General features: G+C 48.5%; 1 protein-coding gene across 2 annotated transcripts in view; it reads right to left on the minus strand.

The window, feature by feature from the left end:
- The window catches only part of VDR (vitamin D receptor), a 1,330,217-nt gene that overhangs the window by 976,385 nt on the left and 330,538 nt on the right, over positions 1–23,294 (minus strand). For both annotated transcript variants that reach the window (XM_078686550.1, XM_078686559.1), the window contains one exon: positions 20,078–20,228. In XM_078686550.1, coding sequence (XP_078542676.1) covers positions 20,078–20,226 — 149 coding nt within the window. In that variant the 5' untranslated portion in view covers positions 20,227–20,228. The remainder of the gene's footprint in view (positions 1–20,077; positions 20,229–23,294) is intronic.

Below are 23,294 nucleotides of genomic sequence, written 5' to 3' on the forward strand. Positions count from 1 at the left end.
GGACAGACATTTGTGTGGTTCCTTTCGCCCCATATCCCTTTCAAATGTGGACCTCAAGATTTTCACTGGGATCCTGGCTTGTAGGCTCTCTCGTCATCTGCCCGGGCTAATAGATCCGGACCAATCCGGGTTTGTTTCCAGATGTCAGTGCTCCGACAATACCAAGCGGCTCCTGCACCTGGTGGACTGATCTGAACGCGTTCCGGCGGAACGCATGATTTTCTTTGTTGATGCTGAGAAGGCATTTGACAGGGTTCACTGGCCGTACCTTAAGGCGACCCTATCTCACTTTGGTTTCCCATGTCGCTTTATCTATTGGGTTTTCAGTAGCTAGGCTAACCCCACGGCTACTGTGCAGGTAAATGGGATAGCTTTGTTGGCCTTTACCATTTGCAGAGAGATGAGGCAGGGCATCCTCCTGTCGCTACTTCTGTTCACCCTGTGTGTGGAACCCATAACCCAACGGTTCCGAGACGACCCGAGCATCAGAGGGGTACGCTTCGGGGTGACGGAGCACAAACTATGTTTATACGCAGATGATGTGGTAGCCACGTTGGAACATCCCCGGGAATCTCTGCCCGCTTTCTTGGCTCAATTAGATAGGTTTGCCCAGGCCTCTGGGTTTAAGATCAATGTACATAAATCTCAGGCCTTAGATCTATCTTTGCAGCCTGAAACGATTGAGCTTCTTCAGCGCTCTGATCCGGTCCAGTGGGCCCGAGACAGAAACCCTTACCTAGGGTTTCAAATCCCTGCTACCATCCGCACCACCAAAGTAATAAAATACTTGGCAATCTCTCGCCAGGTCTGAGATTTCTTACGCAAATGGAGGCCGCACTCTCTCTCCTGGCTGGGACATATAGCTGCAGTAAAAATTGTGATATTACCCCAGCTTCTTTAGCTATTCCATACATTGCCACTTGTACCTCCCCCAGTGGTTGTACGCTCCCTACAACGGGACATTGAACATTTTGTCTGCCGCGACCAGAGGGTCCGGCTACATAGGGGGTTCTCTTATAAGGATCCTGTGGAGGGCTACTTGGGGATCCCCGATCGCTCTGCTTACTGGCGTGCGGCTCAAATGAGGGATCTGGTTGAGTTGTCTCGTCTGGAGTCGGAGAAACATTGGTTATTTATGGATCGGTTGCTTGCTGGACAACCTTTGTGCCAGAAACCGGTCCCCGGTAGCTTGTCTCCTTTCTGGTGAAGAATTGGCTTTGTAGTTTGGTCTGCCCTGTTCCCATGATGCACTGGGCCAGGGACAGACTAATTTGCATATAGCCAGGTTCTGAGCTGGGATGGGGCAGTGAGATAAATAACGGTGATGGATCAAGCCCTGATCTTTGAACTGGGTAAGAGTGGTCTGCTTAATTCAGACACTCTGTTCATCACCACCCCCTTTTCTGTATCGTTTTTGGCCACTATAGGTGTGGCAGGGTATACTCAGACATGAGTCCCTTTCTCACTGCTCCATCAGGATTCAAGCAAGCCGGGCCGAAGAGGCTGAAATGCCAGAAACCGGTCCCCGGTAGCTTGTCTCCTTTCTGGTGAAGAATTGGCTTTGTAGTTTGGTCTGCCCTGTTCCCATGATGCACTGGGCCAGGGACAGACTAATTTGCATATAGCCAGGTTCTGAGCTGGGATGGGGCAGTGAGATAAATAACGGTGATGGATCAAGCCCTGATCTTTGGACTGGGTAAGAGTGGTCTGCTTAATTCAGACACTCTGTTCATCACCACCCCCTTTTCTGTATCGTTTTTGGCCACTATAGGTGTGGCAGGGTATACTCAGACATGAGTCCCTTTCTCACTGCTCCATCAGGATTCAAGCAAGCCGGGCCGAAGAGGCTGAAATGCCAGAAACCGGTCCCCGGTAGCTTGTCTCCTTTCTGGTGAAGAATTGGCTTTGTAGTTTGGTCTGCCCTGTTCCCATGATGCACTGGGCCAGGGACAGACTAATTTGCATATAGCCAGGTTCTGAGCTGGGATGGGGCAGTGAGATAAATAACGGTGATGGATCAAGCCCTGATCTTTGGACTGGGTAAGAGTGGTCTGCTTAATTCAGACACTCTGTTCATCACCACCCCCTTTTCTGTATCGGACAACCTTTGTGGGTCATCCCTTTCCTTACACAGGCAGCCTGGCCCCGCAATCTATATCTATCGGAGGTAACTAGACCTACTCTGTTGGCGTGGGATAAGGTGGCAGGTCCCCGGGGGCTCACGACCTTCCCGTCTCCGATTACGCCTATAGTCCATAACTCCGACTTCACGCCAGTGCTTGACTATGAAACTTTTCGACACTGGACTGGAGAGTCCTGTCACTCCATAGGGCATCTTTTCAATCTCTCTGGACTCCGTTCCTTTACCGACCTGCGCAGGGAGCAGGTCCTACTGGAACAGGAGCATTACCGCTAAACGCAGGTTCGCCATTGGGTGTCCCATAGGGATGTATGGGGGCGCGGAGCGACAACACTACGTTTGAGAGGTGGTAGTTCACACGGCATACTGACGCACATCTGACCTCGGATTTGTATAGATTTGCTAGGGGCACCTTAGACTTTGTGAAGACTCCCAGCCAGCTGCGATGGGAGGGGGATCTCGGTAGAGATCTGACACAGAAGGAATGGAAAGATATCTATTTCAGGGTCCGCCGAACAGCACGCAACGTGTCCTCAGTGAAAACAGCTACTAAGGTTGCTACTTACCTTACTCCTGTACAACTCCATAGGGGTAATCCCTCCCATAGCCCGCAATGTTGGTGTGACTGTGGCCAGCTAGGTACTCTGACTCACTTACTGTGGGACTGCCCTGCCTTGGAGGCATATTGGCAGCAGATCCTGGACGAGGTTAACTCCCATTTCGATACACAGATCCCTCGCTTCCTAGTGTATGTCCGTCTGGGCCTTCCTAAACACTGTAACCTTTCCCCTCAAATCTCAAAGGGGTAAACAGATGGCACTCGTACTAGGGGCAGCGAACCAGAACGTCCTCGCTCACTGGGGCACTAAGAATGTTTAAACTCGGCTGGGATGGCTTCATAGAATGTGGGGCAACTTGGGTATGGAAAAGATTTCCCTGTCTCTGACTCACCCTAGGGCCTTCTTTCATGATTTATGGGAACATTTCCTCACGTTGCTAACATCAGAGTTTACGGAGCTTACATGCCCTAAGTATTTGCGACTATTGCAACTTGCCGACCCCCCCAGATTGCCAACCTCAAATATCCCAGCTATCAAGAGTACCTTTACATATGGGACTTTCCTGGTTTGACCTTGCTGCTGCTACTTTCTGGGAGCATGGCTTATGATTGACAGGAGGGAGGGTGGGGTGGGAGGAGGGGTGTTCTCTTTTTCACTAGTTCTGTTAATTTTTTGGCCATGCACAATAACACATCTGCCTGGTTGCATCCCGATGACTATATATCACATTGGCTCATTTGTTATTTCTTCTGCCTTGAAATCAATAAAACAAATTAAAAAAAAAAAAAAGTGACTCAAGGTACTGCTCTCTCCGAATCTGCGCTGGCTGGCGCGGCAAAGAAAGAACTAACGTCAACATACGAGGATGGTGTCTAAGTAGCTACTGCAACATTATTCCGGCGACCACTATGCCAACGACGAACGCCGAGTTGACCGACGCCACCTATCAATGCGCAGGGGTACTGCTGAAGAAAACATTCTCCGAATCCAGTCTGACACCTGTGGGTAATTCTAAAATGAGGAATCCATAACTAATTGTCTCGAATAGTGAACTTTGCATTGAAGGTGACTTTAACATGAGCTTAAATGATCTCCAAGATAAGCTTCCCCACAGGACGCAGCCTTGGCGCCCCACGCCACTGCATGACTTTGTGGGAGCAACGGGCCTGGGAAATGTATGGCGTACACAAAACGTGCGGGCGAAGCAATTCACTTATTACTCGGGAGCCCATAATAGTCACTCTCATATAGACTTTATTTTGTCACATGCTGATGGGGTCTTTATTTTAGAGAAACACATCAGTTGGCGAGAGGAATAGCGGACCATTCCCCCCTGGACCTGCTATTCAATAGAAACTCGCAACACCCAACATGGTGTGTCCCTACACCCGTGGAGCCTAAGGGTGTCCAAGATCCGGAAAGGGCTAATTCAGGCCACTAAAAACTCCTTTGAGGAGATTAAGGGCCGGGTGACTTCACCACTGGTCCCGTGGGAGGCTGTGGGCATAAATGGGGATGGACTCTCCCTCATGGGAGGACATGAAAAGGAAAAAAGGGCAGCCATGGAGCAGGTGGAGGGAAACATACTGCAATTTGAAAACCAACTGGTTAGTAGCCCCTCCGATGAGACGACACACACTTTGCCACTAAAGAGGCTGGAATACCGAGAGCTAGCGCCGGAAAGGGCCAGGGCCAAATTGTCAGCGACAAGTTAGAATATACAAGTGTGGAGATACAGCTGGGAAGCTTTTGGCCTGGCTTGAGAGATGGGAAAGGGCAAATAGATCAGTGCAAACAATTATTACCTCATATCAGGAGAGGTTCTGAGTGATCCAGAAGAGATTGAGGATGAATTCTCACAATATTATTCCTAGAATTACACCGAGATTCTGACAACCTCATGCGAAAGCCGCTAGAGCCATGTTGGTGGATTTGTCACTCCTGGACAATATATCCAACTTGGACAGGGACATCATGGTTGAGGAGACAACCTCAGCCAGTCGTGGCGATGGGTCCAAACGGTATTCCAATTGAATTGTACTAAGTAGTGGCATCCCATGTGGCGCCATATCTACTACAAATGTATTCAGAGAGTGTGGTAAGCGGTGAGCTGCCACCAGATCATTGGCGTGCCACATTAGCAGTCATTCACAAACACGGTAAACCGAGGGACCTCTGCTCCTCATACCACCCTATTTCACTCCTTAAGGCCGGGAAAAAAACTAACTAAGATCCTCGTTTCAAGACTTATACAATACATATCTCACCTGATTTACCCGGATCAATTAGGTTTCATGCCGGGAACGAATACAGTGTTTAACCTGTGCCGCCTCCATGGCGTGTTCGATAGGAATGAAACAATTAGAGAGTAGTAATGTCCCCGGATACACATATGGAGTTTGACACAGTGGAGAGACAATACTTATTCACAGTGCTGGAGTAGAAAGGGTTTGGTCCCAAATAGGCATGGATCTGACTCTTATATTCCGGACCCATGACAAAGGCAGTGGTTACAGGAAAACTTCCACAGCATTTATATTGCGGAGGGAGACTCAACAGGGTTCCCCCTGTCGCTGCTCCTGTACGCACTAGTCATTGAGCCGCTGGCGGTGTGGATCAGGGGAGATCATCTGATACGGGGGCTGCATTGGGCAGAGGGATGGGAATATCACGTATCATTATATGCAGACGCTGTCCTACTATATATCTGTTCCCACGTCACTCAATAGCTAGAATCTTGACCATTCTTACAAAATTAGGCAAGCAATAAACGTACTCAATTAATTGGTCTAAATCCAGAATATATATGCTAAGCAGCCCAGGCACAGCACTACCAGAAGACTGCCAACCAACTGTGACGAGAGAGGGATTTTGATACTTCAGCATATTCGTGAGAACAGATCCTGGGCTCTTCTATGCTCAAAACATACAAGCCTTCGGAGAGATGTCTAGCTTTGATGGAAGCTACCACTGTCATTGTTGGGCCGAGCAGCACTCTATAAAATGATGTCATTGCCTCGCTTTCTATACGCTATAAAACACCCCATTCCTAATTCCGCAGACCTTTTTCCAGGCAGTTAAGATCTGCTATGGGATGGAAAAACACCATGGTTAGCAGAGCGGAACTGACACAGGGTGGTATGACGGGGGCATTGCGCTAGCACATATCGAAACATACTATTGGGCAGCCCAATTGGCGGTAATAAACTAAAAGGTCAACAGATCACATGATGAACCAGCATATAGAATGGACAGGTTACTGATGAGTAGGGGGATTGCTTGAGAGACCTGTGCACAAAACCAGGAGGGAATGCCCTGACTGGGCCCACCGCACATACGATCACATTGTGGCCCAAGGTAAACAAAAGGCAGGGATGGTCTGACATTCTGATGCAAAGTACCCTGTTATGGGATAGCAAGAGGATTGGAGAGCTTCACATTTACCGAGGTTTCAACAGATAGGACTTTGTTATCTCGACGATAGGAGGTATGTGGAAACAGGGGGTAGTTATACCCTTTGAGGAGAAACAGTCTAAGATGGCAATGGCCCCAACCGAAACATGCAGGTCAAACACGCTTTAAAGGCAGCTATTCTTCTGGGGAGTAATCCACCGGAAGCCTCTCCATTAGAGGACAGGCTTCTCGCAGACTACATAAAATGCAAAGCAATCTTTCTGACGTATCAAAAGTTGCTGCATAACTCCCCAGACCCCCTACAGAAACTTCGTAGACAATGGCATAGAGATGTGGGTGAACTTGAAGATGAGGTCTGGTAGGAGACCCTCGGATATCCCAGGGAAGTAGCTATCACAGCGAGATTTAGACTAATTCAACTTAAGATCTTACACAGAGTTTACCTCTCAGAGCCACACTAGTTCGAATGGGAAGGGAAAGGACTGTACATTGCCAGCGAGACTGTGGACATAAGGGTACCTTCTACCATCTAGTGTGGGACTGCCCTTCAATTCAGCAGTATTGGAAGGAGGTAATGGGTGAAGTAGTTAGCACCTGTGGGGGTCCTGTAGAGATACACCAAAGCGTATCTCCTCAACATTTGGGAGGGAACTGACTTAAGCCGGAAAGAGCAGATATGGGCAACAATGGGAATGATGACTGCAAAACGGAATATAGCACGACACTCGGCAGCCAGACCACACCGACACTACGAGACTGGGGCAAAGATGAACAAGTTACTTACCTTCGGTAACACTTTTTTTGGTGGATACAGTATCTGCCTGTGGATTCCTCACCTTATGAATATCCCCTGCACCAGCATTCCACAGAAACTTTTTCCTAGCTCTCCACGCCGACGAGGTCATCACAATGCTATGGCTCTGCACGCGACTCTGCATGACGTCTCTGGAGCCATAGAGGACCGCGGTGGCGTGATGACGTAAGTCCTTCGCATTTTTTCCGTGCCTCTGAGGCGAATGTGCGGATCGACCATAGAGACAATGCATACATAGTACACAGTATTCACACAAATACACACAGTTTAAAGTGAAATAGGAAAGCAAAAGAAAGCAAGCATTTCCTATAAGCCTACACAAAGGCAAACAGAGGCAATACAAAATGACAATATGAAACAACCATATTAACCAATACCTCTTTTAAGGTATAAAAGGGTGGACAAAGGGGAGGCGGGTGGATCAGTGAGGAATCCACATCTGCCTGTGGATTCCTCACCTTATGAATAGAATCCCATAGCAGCCCAACCCCCGGAGGAGGGTGTCCACCCTTCTATACCAAAAAAGTCTTGTAAAACAGAGCGCGTAAAATGGCCGCCCCTTCTCACCTCGGAATCTAAGCAGTATTGATTCGCGAAAGTGTGGAGGGAGGCCCAAGTTACGGCCTTACAGATGTCCAACACAGGAACACCTCTGGACAAGGCAGAAGTAGATGATTTAGCTCTGGTGGAATGAGCTCTAATGCCTTCAGGAGGCTCCTTACCAAACAGAGCGTAGCAGATCTTGATGCACAAGATGATCCACCTGGACAGAGTGCGCTTGTGCACCGCCTGCCCTTCATGTGTCCAACGTAGCCCACAAAGAGCTGATCATCCAGTCGCAAGTCCTTGGTTCTATCCAGATAGTAGCTAATCGCCCTCTTTTGATCCAAATGATGAAGCCTCTCCTCCTCCTTGGAAGGGTGAGGTGGAGGAAAGAAAGAGGGGAGGCTAATGGACTGCCCTAGATGGAAGGGAGTAACCACCTCAGGCAGAAAAGCAGCCCTGGTCCTGAGAACCATCCTTTCAGCATGAATAGTCAGAAACAGAGGCTTAGAACTCAAAGCCTGAAGCTCACTCATCCTCATGGCCGAGGTGATAGCCACAAGGAAGACCGTTTTGAAGGACAGCAGTCTCGAAAGACAACTATGTAAGGGTTCAAATGGGGAACCCATTAAGAAAGTTAACACTAGATTTAAATCCCACTGGGGCATAATGAAAGGAGTGGGCGGAAACATATTAGAGAGGCCCTTAATAAACCTTAATACAATCGGAGACGGCTGATCAGGCAAACAAAGAAATGCAGATAAAGCTGACAAATAACCTTTAACAGTTGCCACAGCACAACCCAGCTGGGCCAAATGCAGCGAAAAACAAAGAACATCTGAAAGATGAGCCTTTAAGGGATCAATAGACCTCTCTCCACACCATTTAACAAATCTTGACCACCTGTAGGAGTAAATAGACTTGGTGGAGTGTCGCCTGGCCGATAAAATAACATCCACCACGTCAGGTGGGAGAGAGAAAAGATTCAGGTTGCCCCGTTCAATCTCCAGGCATGAAGGTGCAGGCTCTGGAGGTGGGGGTATAGAACCTGCCCCTCCCACTGAGAGAGGAGGTCTACCCTGAGAGGGAGACAGGGCAGAGGGTGCGTCAAGAGGTGAAGAAGGTCCGTGTACCACACCCTTCTTGGCCAATCCGGGGCGATCAAAATAACTTGGGCCCGGTCTTGGCGAATCTTCCTCAGAACCTGAGGAATCAAGGTTATGGGAGGAAACGCGTAAAGGAGTTGTCAGCTCCAAGTCAACTTAAATGTATCCTCCAACGCCCCCTGCATCGGAAACTGTAGACTGCAGAATGACCGACAGTGCGCATTCTCGAGAGTGGCAAACAGGTCCACCCGAGGAGTTCCCCACATCGGAAGATGCGTCGGACTTCCTCCGGAAGAAGCCTCCACTCGTGGTGGGCGGAGAACTGCCGACTAAGACTGTCTGCATGCACGTTCAGCACCCTGGCCAGATGATCTGCCATCAAGCAAATCCGATGGTCCTGAGCCCAGGACCAAATCCACAACCCCTCTCTGCAGAGACGGTACAACCCTACTTTTCCCTGCTTGTTGACGTACCACATCGCAGCAGTGTTGTCAGGACTTGAACGGACTGACCGCGAAGGGAAGGGAGAAAGGCCTTGAGGGCCAAACGTATCACCCGCAATTCCAGAAGATTGATATGTAGCATTCTTTCCTCTGGAGACCAAAGACCCTTGATCTCCAGATCCCCCAGATGAGCACCCCAGCTTTTTCGCCAAAAAGACTAGACCTGTCAAAAGGAAGATCGAGAAGGGCAGCCTGTACATCCGGAGAAAACCCAAAAGACCTTAGCCATGCATGCCTTCTCGTAGCAATGGATGAGCCCATTACCCTGGCAACTGAATTTGCCGTGTCCAGGCCAGACTGGATAACTTGGCGAACCGCAGCTTGTGAGTCTGCCAGTACCTCACTGAAATTTCCCCGATCTTTCTCAGACAATTTTGGAAGAAGTTGTTTGGCAGAGTCCATAAGGGCATGAATGTATCTACCCAACAAACAGGTAGGGTTGGTGGACTTCAAAGCCATACTCGCTGAAGAGAAGACCTTCTTTGCAGATTGTTACAATTTCTTGGAATCCCTATCAGCAGGAGCCTGCCGAAAGGCGCCTGTGAACTGCTTAGAACATGAAGCCTGCACCACCAAACTCTCAGGCGAAGGATAAGACGAAAGGAACACAGGATCCCCTGGAGCAGGCCTGTACCTTCTGGACACCGACCTTGAAACTGCAGGAGCAGAAAGAGGATTGCGCCACACTTCAAGGACTGGCTCAGTCAAGGCATCATTGAAAGGCAAGAGTGGTTCAACCACAGAGGACGGAGAATGAAGCACCTCTGTGAGCAAATTAGGCTTATACTTAGCCATAGGGAGCTGCAGATCCAAGAGCTCTGCAGCCTTCCTTATCACAGTATGGTAAGGCGCTACTTCCCTCGAGGGGGAAGCTTTCTGTGAAGCAAAATTCCACACGGGGAGGTGTCAAGTCCACTTGCCTCACACAGACCCTCAAACATATCCTCAGGCTCAAAAATGTCACCTTCCTGCATTTCTTCAGCCTGGTACTGCTCCTCTTCAATCAACCTCTGCGCTTCTCTCCTCGAGCGCATCTTCGGTTGCGGCGGATGGCTCCGGGAGCGCTGTCGAAGGGGGATCCGCAACAGCAACCGGTGCGGAAAGAATTCGAGAAGAAGGTTCACCAGATGGAGTCGGGGACTGCACATATACGGCGTCGACATCCTCGGAGCCGGAAACTGCCATGACGGCGTAGTCGGCATGAAGGATGCCTGAGGATATTGTTAAGTGTAATGGGGTAACCCTGTAAACCTCAGAACCTGGGCGGTTATTTAAACAACAATGGTTCTGTTGGAGATCACGATTCAATTAAATATAGTACTTAATACATGAATATAGCCATATACCCCATGAAGGATATATGTAATCATTTCCACACTGACCACAAATAAAAGGAAAAAATACGTCTTTAGTGTTCAATCTTTTCAAACATTTGGTTTCTGCAATAAATCAGATATGCTGTCCAATATACATAGAATACATGGGCTGTGAATAAACAAAGTGTCTAGGTCCTGACGGGTGACTCAGTGTTACAGGTGACAAAACAAATACATAAAACAAAAAAGCTTTTTCAGAATATCCACTGTAAAGCACAATAGTCACAGGAAATTTGAATTCTATGTCAGGACTGGAGGCGAGGATTATGCCTTCTTTCTCCACTTTATTCAACAGCAGCGAAGACACAATAAACTACGCTTCCCATGGAACAGTGGGAAAGCAGTAGAAAAGAAACAACACTGTGACAACCAATCACAACAACAGAGTCAGTGTCCAATAAGGCATCAGGACGTCCAACAAAGTCCTATGACATCATCCCCTCTTCCTCTTTCTTCGCTGCTCAGCAGCCTCAGATAAGTGCTCCTCAGTTTACTGTCTAGCGCTTTGTTTTTTTCATTTGTGTGTTTAACTCAGTAGTTCGTCTAAGGGCGGTTTTACCGCGAATGTACTATTTTTCTGCGTGCTAAAAGTATGTTAATTGGTGCTGGATAACGTCGCGCTATTTGGTTTAGTGTGGATTTGCGTCGCGCTAGTTGGTTTCATTGCCTTGTCGAACGGTTGATTAGTAGTTTCTACGTACCTTGTTTATGCAAGGTTTTTCTTCGTGACGCCGCGGGCACGGGGGTCCGTTTCCCCGTCCTTATGCGGCTGCGGCTGGCTGGCTCCTAGTCCTCCCGCCAGTAGGTGGCGCGGGAGACGGGCTCAGACGCGACGCGGTGCTTGAAGTTCTCTTCAGAGATTCAAACACCGCGCGGTCGCGTCCGCCATTTGGGAGCCCTGGTCTGAGACCGAACGTCTTGTGGGGTCTGTACGCGGCAAAAGTAAGGTGAATTAGCAGCTTTATATTTTCGCTACGCTCCGCGTCCTGCTGGCAAAGGTCTCGGAGTCTCGTATGTTAGCTCTCATTACGCCTCACTGCCAGAGGTCCTGTATTAGCCTGTTGAGGATTCCGTGGGGACAAGCTCCAGACCAGTGGTGAGACTGAGTGTGGGGGTCACGGTTATTGTTGTATTCTGTTTGGCCAGCTAGTCCCCGGGGCACACACCCCCATACAAATCGTCGGTTTACCGCCCAGAAGCGCAGGCTGCCACCCAGCCCTTCTAAATAGGCCTTTGTGCTTATATATATATATTTTTCCACTCCCCAGCCACACACTATCATTTCCGTTATGGAATACTATGATGACTATTCTGAGGAGGCTGACCCCTTCGCAGACCTACCCTGGGGTGATGCCTTTTATGAGGCGGTGGATTCCTCTATTTACCAGGCAGTAGACCAGGTCATTTCGCCTTTGGAAAACAGACTTTCCCAGCAAATTAACCAGGCGTTTTTGCGCCTTGAGCAACGCTTGGCGATCGGGCCCTCTACTCCGGCCCCTGCACACCCCCTGGGCCCTCTGACCCTCTGCCCGCAAAACGCTCCAGACCACCAGGTGTGGATACTGATGCTTTCGAGCACCTGCGCCAAGCGTTTGAGGCTAGCCAAAAGACTCCCCCTGCGGGGACCCCCGCTCCATCTGATCTGACTCCCCAGCCTACCAACCAAGACGCAGCTGGCGACCAAGATGCAGCTGGCGACCCAGATTCCCTGCGCCCTTCAAGACCCTGGCTTCCCTCCCATTCCTCTGCACCTCAGTTTACTGCTGATATGTTGAACCCAAACGACATTGTCCACCCCCGGTCCTCGGAATGGACCCCGGCAGAAAAAGTGGCGGCTTACGTAGCAGAGCATATTCCAGGCCACTGGAGAAGGAGGCTCGCAACTGCTTGCGGGCAGAGTGCCCACGTCCTTCGCTTGAAAGAAAGATGGCCATGACCCCGGAGATTGATGCCCGCATGTCCACCTTTCTCCAAAAATTCATCCGTGACCCGAAAAAGGGCATTAACAGATCCTGGAGGGCTTGCCAGGATAAGCTCTTAGACGCTTTAGGACCGGCTACCAAAATCCTGGATATGGCGGAAGAAGCCAAAGAATCTGGATCCATCATCTCCCCTGAGGCGCAAAGAGTAATCGTTTGTTTGAGAAATGCAAACTGTGCCCTCAATACTGAGCGCCGTAGGTCCTTACTTATAAAGATAGATCCCAAGTTGTAAGATCTGGCTGATTCCAAGGCCGGGGCAGTCGCTCAAGGCGGACTGTTTGGAGAACCTTTTGTGAAAGAACTTGGCAAATTTGTCAACACCTTCACATCTTTGGACCGTGCCCAATCCACGATAAAAAAGGTTTTTCCCCGTGTTTTTCGCTGGACCGGTCGAGGCAGGGGCCGCTCAACCGGTCGACAATACCCCCAGGGCAACCAGAAAGGCTCCGGGCAATACCAGAACCAGCACCGATTTGGGAATTTCTACCCCACCCGAGGTCGGCATGGGAAAGGAAGAGGATTGCGTGGAGGTTCTTCAGCCTCTAACTCAGGTGAGCGTCCAACCTTCTTCTCTGTTAAGCATAGGGGGGCTGCTGGCAAGTTGTTACCAGGCTTGGTTGGCTCTAACTCGGGATGCGTGGGTTCTTCAAATCATACAAGGGTTTCATATAGAGTTCATGGGACGCCCGGTTCAGAGGTCCAGACCCGGGCCTATCCAGTTTTCACAACAGGACGCGGCCTTAGTGGACGAGGAAGTCACCACCCTCCTCCGCAAAGGCGCGGTCTCCCTTTCATCCTTGCACCCCCAGAGGTCCTTGAGCAATCTGTTCCTAGTGGACGAGACAGATGGGGGCAAGCGCCCAGTTATCAATCTCAGCGAATTCAACGAATGGCTGGTGTATCGCCATTTCAGAATGGAGGGGATTCATCTCCTCAGAGATATTCTGCGTCCGCACGACTGGATGGTCTGCTTGGACCTCAAGGACGCGAACCTTGTGATCCTGATCTTTGCTCCCCACAGGCGTTTCCATCAGTTTGCTTAGAGAGACCACATCTACGAGTTCACCGCCCTTCCTTTCGGTCTCTCTTCGGCGCCTTGGTGCTTCACCAGGGTCCTCAAACCGGCGGTGGAGTCCCTGCGGGCTCAGGATGATTGTCTACTTGGACGACCTCCTTCTAATGGCGTCCTGTCCTCGGCAGTTGGTCTCTCAGCTCCAAGTGACCGTTTCGCTCCTTCAAGACCTGGGCTTTGTGATCAATTAGAAGAAATCTTCTCTGCAACCTGCCCAATCGCTTACATTCTTGGGGTTCGTGAGCGACTCCACAACATCTACGCTCAGGCTTCCCTCCAGAAAGGTAGCGAAGATTCGACACAAGCTCAGGTGTGTACTATCACAACAGCAGGTGTGTCTGCGTCAGCTGGCCCGCATTGTAGGGCTCTTGTCAGCTTCAATACAGGCTATTTTTCAGGGCCCGTGGCATTACAGGGCTCTTCAACGTCTGAAGGCATTCTTTCTTCGGAAAGGGTTTGTGTATTCCCACAAGGTCCCCTTGTCCTCGGAAGAGAGCCGAGATCCAGTGGTGGTTGGACCACATGGAGGCCTGGAATGGCCGGGCGATCTTCGGTTCCGCCCCAGATCTGGTAATCGAATTGGATGCCAGCAGACAAGGTTGGGGCGCCAGATGCGAGGATATGGCTACAGGAGGCTTGTTGTCTCCAGAAGAACAAACATTGCATACCAATTGTTTAGAGCTCCTAGCGGGCTCGTTTGCAGTGCGTTGCTGGACGAGAGAGTCTGTACAGTCCTGCGTCCTTCTGAAGATGGACAATGTCTCCGCCGTCCGTTACGTTATGTGAACCACCTCGGAGGCATGCGGTCGAAGGCCCTTTCAGACCTGGCGGTGATCTTTTGGTAATATTGCCTGGACAGTCAAATCTCCGTCAACGGCGGAGTATCTTCCGGGCAGAGACAACTCTGAAGCGGATTTCCAATCCCGTCACTTCAGGGATTCCAGTCTTTGGAAACTGGATCAGTCAGTCTTCGCTCGGCTGAACGATCATTGGGGTCCTTTTTCGGTGGACCTGTCTGCTTCCAGGCTGGATCACCAGACCCCTCATTTTTTCAGTTGGAGACCGGATCCCTTGGCGATTGCCACGGACACCTTCTTGCAAGACTGGAGTCTAGAGCGGGGATATGCTTTCCCGCCTTTCGCGATGATCACGCGGACTTCAGCGCAAGTCCGGAGACAGGGGGCGGACCTGGTGTTGGTCACCCCTCTGTGGAGGTCTTAAGTCTGGTTTCCAGTTCTTCTGGAACTTTCTTGGGATTTTCCAATCCTACTCCCCCACTTTCCGACTCTCCTTACAAATCCAGACGGGCTTCCTCATCCTCTGGTGGAGACGGGATCGCTGTGTCTCATGGCGTGGTGGTTTTCCGGGGCCGTTGGGAGGCCCCAGGTCTTTCAGAAGCGGCTGAGAGCCTCATCTCAAAGGCTTGGGCAGGTAGTACCGTCAAGAGGTACAAATCGGCATGGGGAAAATGGTCCTGTTGGTGTATGCGAAGGGGTTTCGATCCCCTGGGCGCAGACGTGGTCCACATCGTGAATTTTTTGGCGCAGCTCGCTTCAGACGGGCTTGCTTACCGCACCATCAACACTTTCAGGTCTGCCATCTCCTCCGGTCATGTCCCGGTTCAAGGCTCTCCCGTTGGGGAACATCCTTTGGTTTGTCGGCTTTTAAGAGGTATTCGCCTGTCCTTGCCCCCAGAACCACGTTATTCAGCATTGTGGGACGTGAATCAGGTCCTTAATCTGTTTTTGTCTTGGCAGCCTAACCAGCTTCTTTCCAGGAAGGAACTCTCAGCATAGTTAGCCATGCTTCTCTGCTTGGTTTCGTGCAGACGGGCCTCGGATGTCCGAGCACTGGACTTATCTGGGAGAATGTACACTCCAGAGGGTGTGACTTTCACCCTTCTCAGGCGGACCAAATGCCATACTAGAGTTATCTCCTACCCGGAGTTCCTGGATTCCCCAAAGTTGTGCGTTGTGAGGTGTCTCAAGGCCTATGAGGAAATGACAGATGACATTTGCCCCCCCCGGTGAGCGTCGGCTCCTTATCGCGCTCCGGAAACCCTTTCGGGCAGTCTCCTCTCCCACCATCGCAACATCGCAAGAGGGTTCAGGTGGGTAATGCAAGAGGCAGGCATTAGCCTCCGTCACTTTGGAGCGCATTCTGCTCGGGGGCGATGGCCTCTAAAGCTTTTGGCCTGGGAGCCAGGCTGGAGGATATCCTCAACGCAGCCGACTGGTCGTCGGATTCTACCTTCAAAAGGTTTTACTTTAAGCCAATTCTGAATATGGCTCAGCTGGTGGTGGATAAGCTTTGAACAAGCATGATCCTCGCCTCCAGTCCGGACATAAAATGAAAAATTTCCTAGCTAACGTAACAGAAAGTTTCAATTCTATTAAGGACTCGGAGGCGAGGATTATCCCACCCAGCGTTCCTGGAGGAACCCCTCCCCGTATTGCAGTAAGTAATGAACTTCGAGTTAATTGTTATGCTTTGTTGTATGCTTTAACGTTGCTTTAGCTCCTTACAGGTTCTTCAGTGACTTCTGTATGGTAATTGTTCCCTGTTGTTTCAGGTTATGATTCCCAAAAGCAAGATGTCTGAGGTGCCATGGTGGACTGCCTTCACGCTCAGAAAGAGGAAGAGGGGATGATGTCAGGGGACTTTGTTGGACGCCCTGACGCCTTATTGGACACGGACTCTGTTCTTGTGATTGGTTGTCAGTGTTGTTTCTTTTCTACTGCTTTCCCACTGTTCCATGGGAAGCGTAGTTTATTGTGTCTTCGCTGCTGTTGAATAAAGTGGAGAAAGAAGGCATAATCCTCGCCTCCGAGCCCTTAATAGAATTGAAACTTTCCGTTACGTTAGCTAGGAAATTTTTCATTGTTCCTTTTGTTCAATGAGACTTTGTGCAAACGGATATATGACATAGAACGTCGACGTTTTGACCCTGGGGACAATGTGCTGATTTATGCGCATCTAAAGCGGGTCTTCATCAGGACTGGATGATGGTTGGACAGCCTTAGTATTAGATGTATGATTTGTCTGTTCTTCCAATGTAGATGGTGCATGTCAGCCGGCACACACCAGGGGTACTCACTGGTTCTTAATATTTCATGGTAGTTTTTCTGCACCAGCCGGTGTAACGTGTTTAAGGGTCTGCGTCGCTTTGGCGATTGCCCTAGCGTGCAAAAAAAGACATGGGACTCCTTTCGTTCGTTTCTTTAGGCACACCCAAATTAAATGCCAGAGAACCCAGGGGACCCGAAGGTACACCAGAAGAGTATGAGGCCCTGGCAAACAGGCCATACATCGCATTTAAAAAATGCGAGTGATCCGAACCCAGTGCAGGAAATTGAGGATACTGAGCTGGTTCGAGATCCAATCGTGGCACCTCCAGAGCCGGAACCCCCGAGGCCACAGGCGGAGCAGCAGGAGCTGAAGGAGCCTCAGCATCAGCCGGATTCGACAAACCTTCCGGAGTCGGAGAAAATCTCTGCGTTGGTTACTGCGCCGAAGTCCCCTTGTACAAGGAGAATGGGTCGGAGTCGCTTGAGGAGACACTGAAGGTGAAGGAGAGATAAAGTCCTTTTCACAACGTCGAGGAGCCGGAGAAGGCGACCTCGAAACCACAGCCTTCGACGAATGGCGCTGGGAGCCATGCCTCTTCTTCTTCTTGTGCTTCCTCTTCGAGTCATGTGAAGTCGACGACCTCGATTTCGAACGTTTGACCTCTTTTTCCCTTTTCTTACTTTAGCCATGTACAGCTTGGCCTCCCGTTCCTTCAAGGCCTTCAGGCTCATTTTTCGACAGCAAGAGCAGCCCTCAACGTCGTGATCTGATGATAAACACCACAGACAGTCCTCATGGGGGTCAGTGATCGACATATGACCCCCGCACTCTTTACAGGGCTTGATACCAGACTTCCTCGGAGCAGACATGGCAAAACCATAGAAGGAAATAAGCCAAAATACAAAGTATCTAGCAGAAAGTATGGAGAGTTCCAGAAAAACCTTTAGTGTCAACAGCTCGGAAAAAAGGGAACTGATGTCATCACACCGGGAAAACCTAAATTAAAGTCGTAACACTTCATAAAAGATCTCCTGTAAAATTCAAGATATTAGTCAAATACTGTACCTACCTGAATAAGTTAACCTTAAAAAATGTTTAAAGAGAGCTCATCAAGTTACAGCAGTGAATCTGGACAACAAAAAGTGAACCTGGTTAAGAAAGAATGTCAATAACACCCCCAATGGACTGCAGTGACACAAGAAGGAAGGGTGATTGCTCCCAATGTTTTGCTCACAAATGTAGCATGGCTCTACCATGGTGTTGCTCAAGTTAGCTGAGATGAAATTATATGTGTCTCTAGCACTCACTAAATTGCACATCACTTTTCCTCTATTGCCCAGCAGTACTATCATATTTGTGTTATAGTTAAAGACTACAACATTAATAAACTTGTCTAAAAACTTCTGCTGCCCATCCTCCATCACATGGTCCTTCTGATGATGTACAAATTGATGTAATCCAGGTGCCCTAAAGCAGTTGGTATGCTTAAATGCTAATGTTAGCTGGAATGTTTGCTAGATTGATCATAGCTTAACCTTGTGCCTAAACTGATGCAATTACTGTAGATAAATGCTACTTGGAGACTTTACCCCAGGTTTAATATCACACTCCACATAGGGAGAAACAGAATAACTCAGCCCAAATGCACTCTGCAACTGATCTGCGATTGCTGAGCACTTTACACCAAGTGCCCCAGCCCTCCGCATCATTGAAGGATAGCCTATCACCATATATAAACCTTCATGCGCCGCTGTGGTACAGCACACAGCTGATTGGTACAGCATACAGTCCCAAAGGATAACCAGTCAACACAGAGTTTGCATGCACTGCTGTGGTACAGCATGCAGCTGTACACTCACTGTACGGGCAGGCCTCACAACGTAAGTTCAGGACCTTTTCAAGGAAACTCCAGAAAATCAAGATATGCATGCACCAGTATTCCCAAGAGCAGACTTTGGGTATGGTTTATTGTAGGCAAAATCTATGTTCAACTGTAACCCCGATTTTCCAGGTGCACTTACTGTATTAATCCACTGTCAGATAAATGCTATCAAACTTTTTAGTCACTAAGCCCGATAGATAATGTATCCTACGAATGTTAATAGATGTTGATATGCAAGGGATAAACCAATTTTGGGTGGGGGTAAACCGACTCAAGCATGAGTGGTAACAGTCTCATGGCCAGAACCTTGCAGAGTGTTTTCTAATCACTGTTGAGAATCCCTTGAGGAAAGAGACAATTAGTCTTTGGAAAAGGTCTGTACAAAGATGCTTCACAGCTGCACAACATATTTGTTCACTGGCTCTACCTCTATGTGAGCTGAGTATTTATGTGAAAGAAAATTGTATTTATAAATTCATGCAGATGTGAATGAGATGCATACAAATTCTATGCCAGGCCCGAGTCTAGGATTATTTTCACCCTTTCCTTACTTCACAATCACAATAACCCACAACAACATAAAACCAATACCCACAAATTCCATAAACATACAGGAACAATATTAAAAACCATATGACCATCCCTACACCAATATTATTATTTTATTCTTTGTTGCCCTCCAATCTGCTACACTTTGCTGCTTGCAGCCAAAGTCCAAAGTCAAGGGCTTTCTTATTTTTTCAGTGACTTAGTACAGGACAGGGACAGCACCAGAGTGCATGGGAGACCATTCAATATAGTTAAAAGCGTCCTTTCTTCATAGAACGACAGTGGAAAGGGAATTTTTAGCAGGAGCCAAGCCTCTTTACCGAAAATTTGTAATGGTCAAAACAGTGCCCGGGATAGAGCCTTATCTTCCTTTTGAAATGCCAACTTATCAGCCTCATCTTTTGACTTTTCTTAGATTGGATGTGTTCCACCAGATGCTCTATCCCGAGGGAAGTTGGTACAAGTATTCTGATCCAGCTGTATGTACTTGGGATCTTCTTTCTAAATGCGACACTGTGCACATTGTTTTGATTTGTCCTTTTTATGAATCTCTTCGGCACAAGTTCTTAAAATCTCTTTTTAATGCAAGATTTTTATCAGGCTAGGCCTGCTTTTTTACATTTACAACTTTTAGCTTCTTATGTAATTTACTATAATGTGATAATGTTTATTATTGGGGTTTCTAGATAAACTCGATAGGATTACCCCTAACGTTTCGGTTCTTGATGTCCTTATGCAATTTCATGTCAATATTTTTATTCTTTGTATGCTTTATTGTATAATTGTGATGTTGCTCTTTTTCTTCTTGTGACTTGTATGTTTTTGTTTCAAAATCGAATAAAGTCTATTGATGTCGTATAGTTCTGGAGTGACAAATGTCAAATTCCAAACATGTATCTAAATTTGAAATTTCATCCACTGAAGTTTTTGATTGACAACTTTGATTTATATGACTTCAAAAACAAATATAAATGTGAAACTGAAGCACTGATTAAAATGCTTGACAGCATGTAAACAAACAAATAAACCAATCACTGTTTTTGGGAAGTCTATTAAATAACTGTTACCTAAAAAATCCTTTACAGCCTTCACATGTCATTGCATTGAAATGAAAACCAGTCGCTCTGTCTCCGCAGACGCCACACACGCGGGGTAAGTTTTTGTCAAACACACTGTCTGGATCAGTGATAGAGGTGCTCGTTGCCATCAGCTCCATTACTGTAAGGTAAAAAATAAAAATACAAATGTCACATAATTTCTACTCTCAATAGAAGTTAACTGAATAAAAGCAACAGTGATGCTGCAACAGGAAGTAATAATGCTAAATATTAAAATGTCTGTATTGCTGTACTGCATTTAATTCACCAAACATATTTTTTTTTAAATAAAAAAGGAGTGTGTTCATTAAAGGGTGCTGCTTTTTTTCCCTTAAAAAAAAAAAAAAAAAGGTTCCCATTAGGAGACACAGGGTGCGGGGGGCAATGCAGTGGTCCAATGGATAACCGCATGCACCCATAGCTGAAATCACGATTCCAAAAGGGAAAGATGTCCCAGTGGGACATCTTCCATTTTGGAAATCAGGTACCCCCCCTTTGAGGTGTCAGTATCTGATCAATGGTTTGTGACCGCAACTGAGATCACAAATAATTGTACATTCTTTGAATCATAGCTAGGAGAATCTGCCCCTTTCACACCCTTATGACTTGGAGCAGGTCTTAAAATCCTTTTGTCAAGTCAAAAAGATTTTTCAGACTCACAAAAGGCCTCATGTAAATAGTAGAAAAGTATTTTCCAGTTGCAAACATTGTGCATCTCGCCTAAAATTGCTAAACTGTATGATGCCAACAAATCAAAAAAGCCACTCACCTTCAGTAACATCTTATCTGGTAGTGACTATCTAGCCGCAGATTGCTTACCTTAGAATCATCCCAGGCGTAAAGACTGGATACAGAAGAAAAAAAAATTGGAAGCAGTTACCCTGCACGTAGGTAGGTATCGCCGTTTGGCTACTTGTGGGGTCATTGGCATCGTCCACGCTGGAAGTGAGGGGCGCATGTCCATATAGGCGCCACCCCAGCTGATGTCAGTTACTTTTCATAACTTTCCACGCCAGGAGCACAGAGCCATGAAGAACACACACCTCTGGTGTAGAAAACTAGGGCCTTAGAAATCGGATCGCAGAGTGGGGGGGATGGGTGGGTCAGTAAGGAAGCCATGTCTTTCCTAGACCGGAAAAAAGCATTTCCGGTCCAGGAAAGACATGGCTTGGCAGTTTGGGCTGGACTGTTTCCATGAGGCACAGGGTCAGTCTGATTTGCATATGGCCATGTCTGAACTGGGGTAGTGGAGTGAGCTAAAGAATGATGATGGATTAAACCCAGATCAGTTGATTGGGGGTGCGTGTTTGATTTTCTCAAACGCTCCGTCCATCATCCCCTTTGGTATCGCTTTGTTCGCCCTAAGTTGGCAGGGTATGCCCAGACGTGGGTCCCTTGCTCACTTTGCCACTGGATTCAAGACAGCCTGGCTGATGAGGATTATGAACCCGAAACCAGTCCCAGGATGCTTGTTTCCGGTCCAGGGAAGACATGGCTTGGCAGTTTGGGCTGGACTGTTCCCACGAGGCACAGGGTCAGACTGATTTGCATATGGCCATGTTCGAACTGGGGTGATGAGGTGAGCTAAAGGATGATGATGGATTAAACCCAGATCAGTTGACTGGGGGGGCGTGTTTGAGTCCAGCATCCCCTTTGGTATTGCTAGTGAGCTTGCAGCACTGGTTGTGCCACCCACACAAGCAGCCCTTCAAAGGTAACTCCGACCTGCCACTGCAAGATCTGTGTGCAGTCTTGTACTGCCTTGTCGACTTGGCGCACAAGTTACTACTTGTGTAACGATATATCCGTCAGAGACATTAGTTAGTGATAGATTCCATACCTTAGAATATCTTCAGGCGTCAGACTGGATCCGGAAATTTTTGGGTAGCAGTACCCTTGCGCGTCGGTAGGCGTCGTCTGCGGCTCCGCGTCCGTCGTCGGCGTCGTGGGCGCCGTGATGACGTCATCGGAGTACTTGGACGCCGCCTCTGCGTGCGGACGTCAGTTCTTAGACACAGCTTTTCTGCGCCAGAAACGCAGAGCCATGTTAAAAAACAACACTGGTGCAATTGAAACTAGGGCCCTGAAGGGGATCACCTTAACCCTAGATATCGGTTCGCAGAACGGGGAGGATGGGTGGGTCGGTAAGGAATCTATCACTAACTAATGGGTCTTACAGATATATCGTTACACAAGTAGTAACTTGTGCATCGTAAAGAGACACGTTAGTGATAGATTCCTTACTTAGAATAGATACCCCAGCAATACCAACCCCGGTAGTGGGTCTGCGAACCAATAATCACACCAGAAAGTCCTGGAGGACGGAACGGCCAAAGAAGCCATCCCTCCGGACTTGACTGTCCAGGCAATAGTGTCTTGCAAACGTGTGCAGCGAGGCCCACGTAGCTGCCTGGCAAATGTCCTGCAAGGGCACTCCCCGGCCCAGGGCAGTTGTAGTCGCCGTGGCCCAAGTGGAATGAGCCCTCAATCCAACAGGGGGCTCCTTTTTAGCCAAGGAGTAACATGCCTGGATACACAAGATGATCCACCGAGAGAAGGTCCGCTTGTGCACCGCCTTTACCTTCTTAGCGCCCACGTAACCAACAAAGAGTTGGTCATCCACCGGGAACTGGCATGTGCGATCCAGATAGTAAGATAGCGCACGTTTTGGGTCCAGACAGTGGAGCCTCTCTTCCTCTTTCGAGGGATGCGGAGGCGGAAAGAAGGTGGGCAAGGTAATGGACTGCCCGATGTGGAAGGCCGTGACAACCTTGGGCAGGAAATAGGGTCTCGTCCGCAACACAACCTTGTCCGGATGGACAGAGAGAAAAGGAGGTGTGGGAGAAAGAGCCTGGAGCTCACTCACTCTCCTGGCAGAGGTGATGGCAACCAGTAAAGCAGTCTTCAAAGTAAGAAGACGGAGAGGACAGTTATGGAGCGGCTCAAAGGGAGCACACATTAGGTAAGTAAGTACAAGGTTCAAGTCCCACTGGGGCATCACGAAAGGTACAGGAGGACACGTGTGTGATGCCCTTCAGAAAACGAGTTACAATAGGGGACTTGAACAAAGAAGGTTGATCAGGCAGCCTTAGAAAGGCTGAAAGGGCAGAAAGGTAGCCCTTGATAGTGCCCAGAGCAGAGCCCTGCTGGGCAAGAGAAAGAAGGAAGAGAAGAACCTCAGAAAGAG

Source organism: Lissotriton helveticus, chromosome 1_1, assembly GCF_964261635.1.
Source record: "Lissotriton helveticus chromosome 1_1, aLisHel1.1, whole genome shotgun sequence".
Lineage (NCBI taxonomy): Eukaryota > Metazoa > Chordata > Amphibia > Caudata > Salamandridae > Lissotriton > Lissotriton helveticus.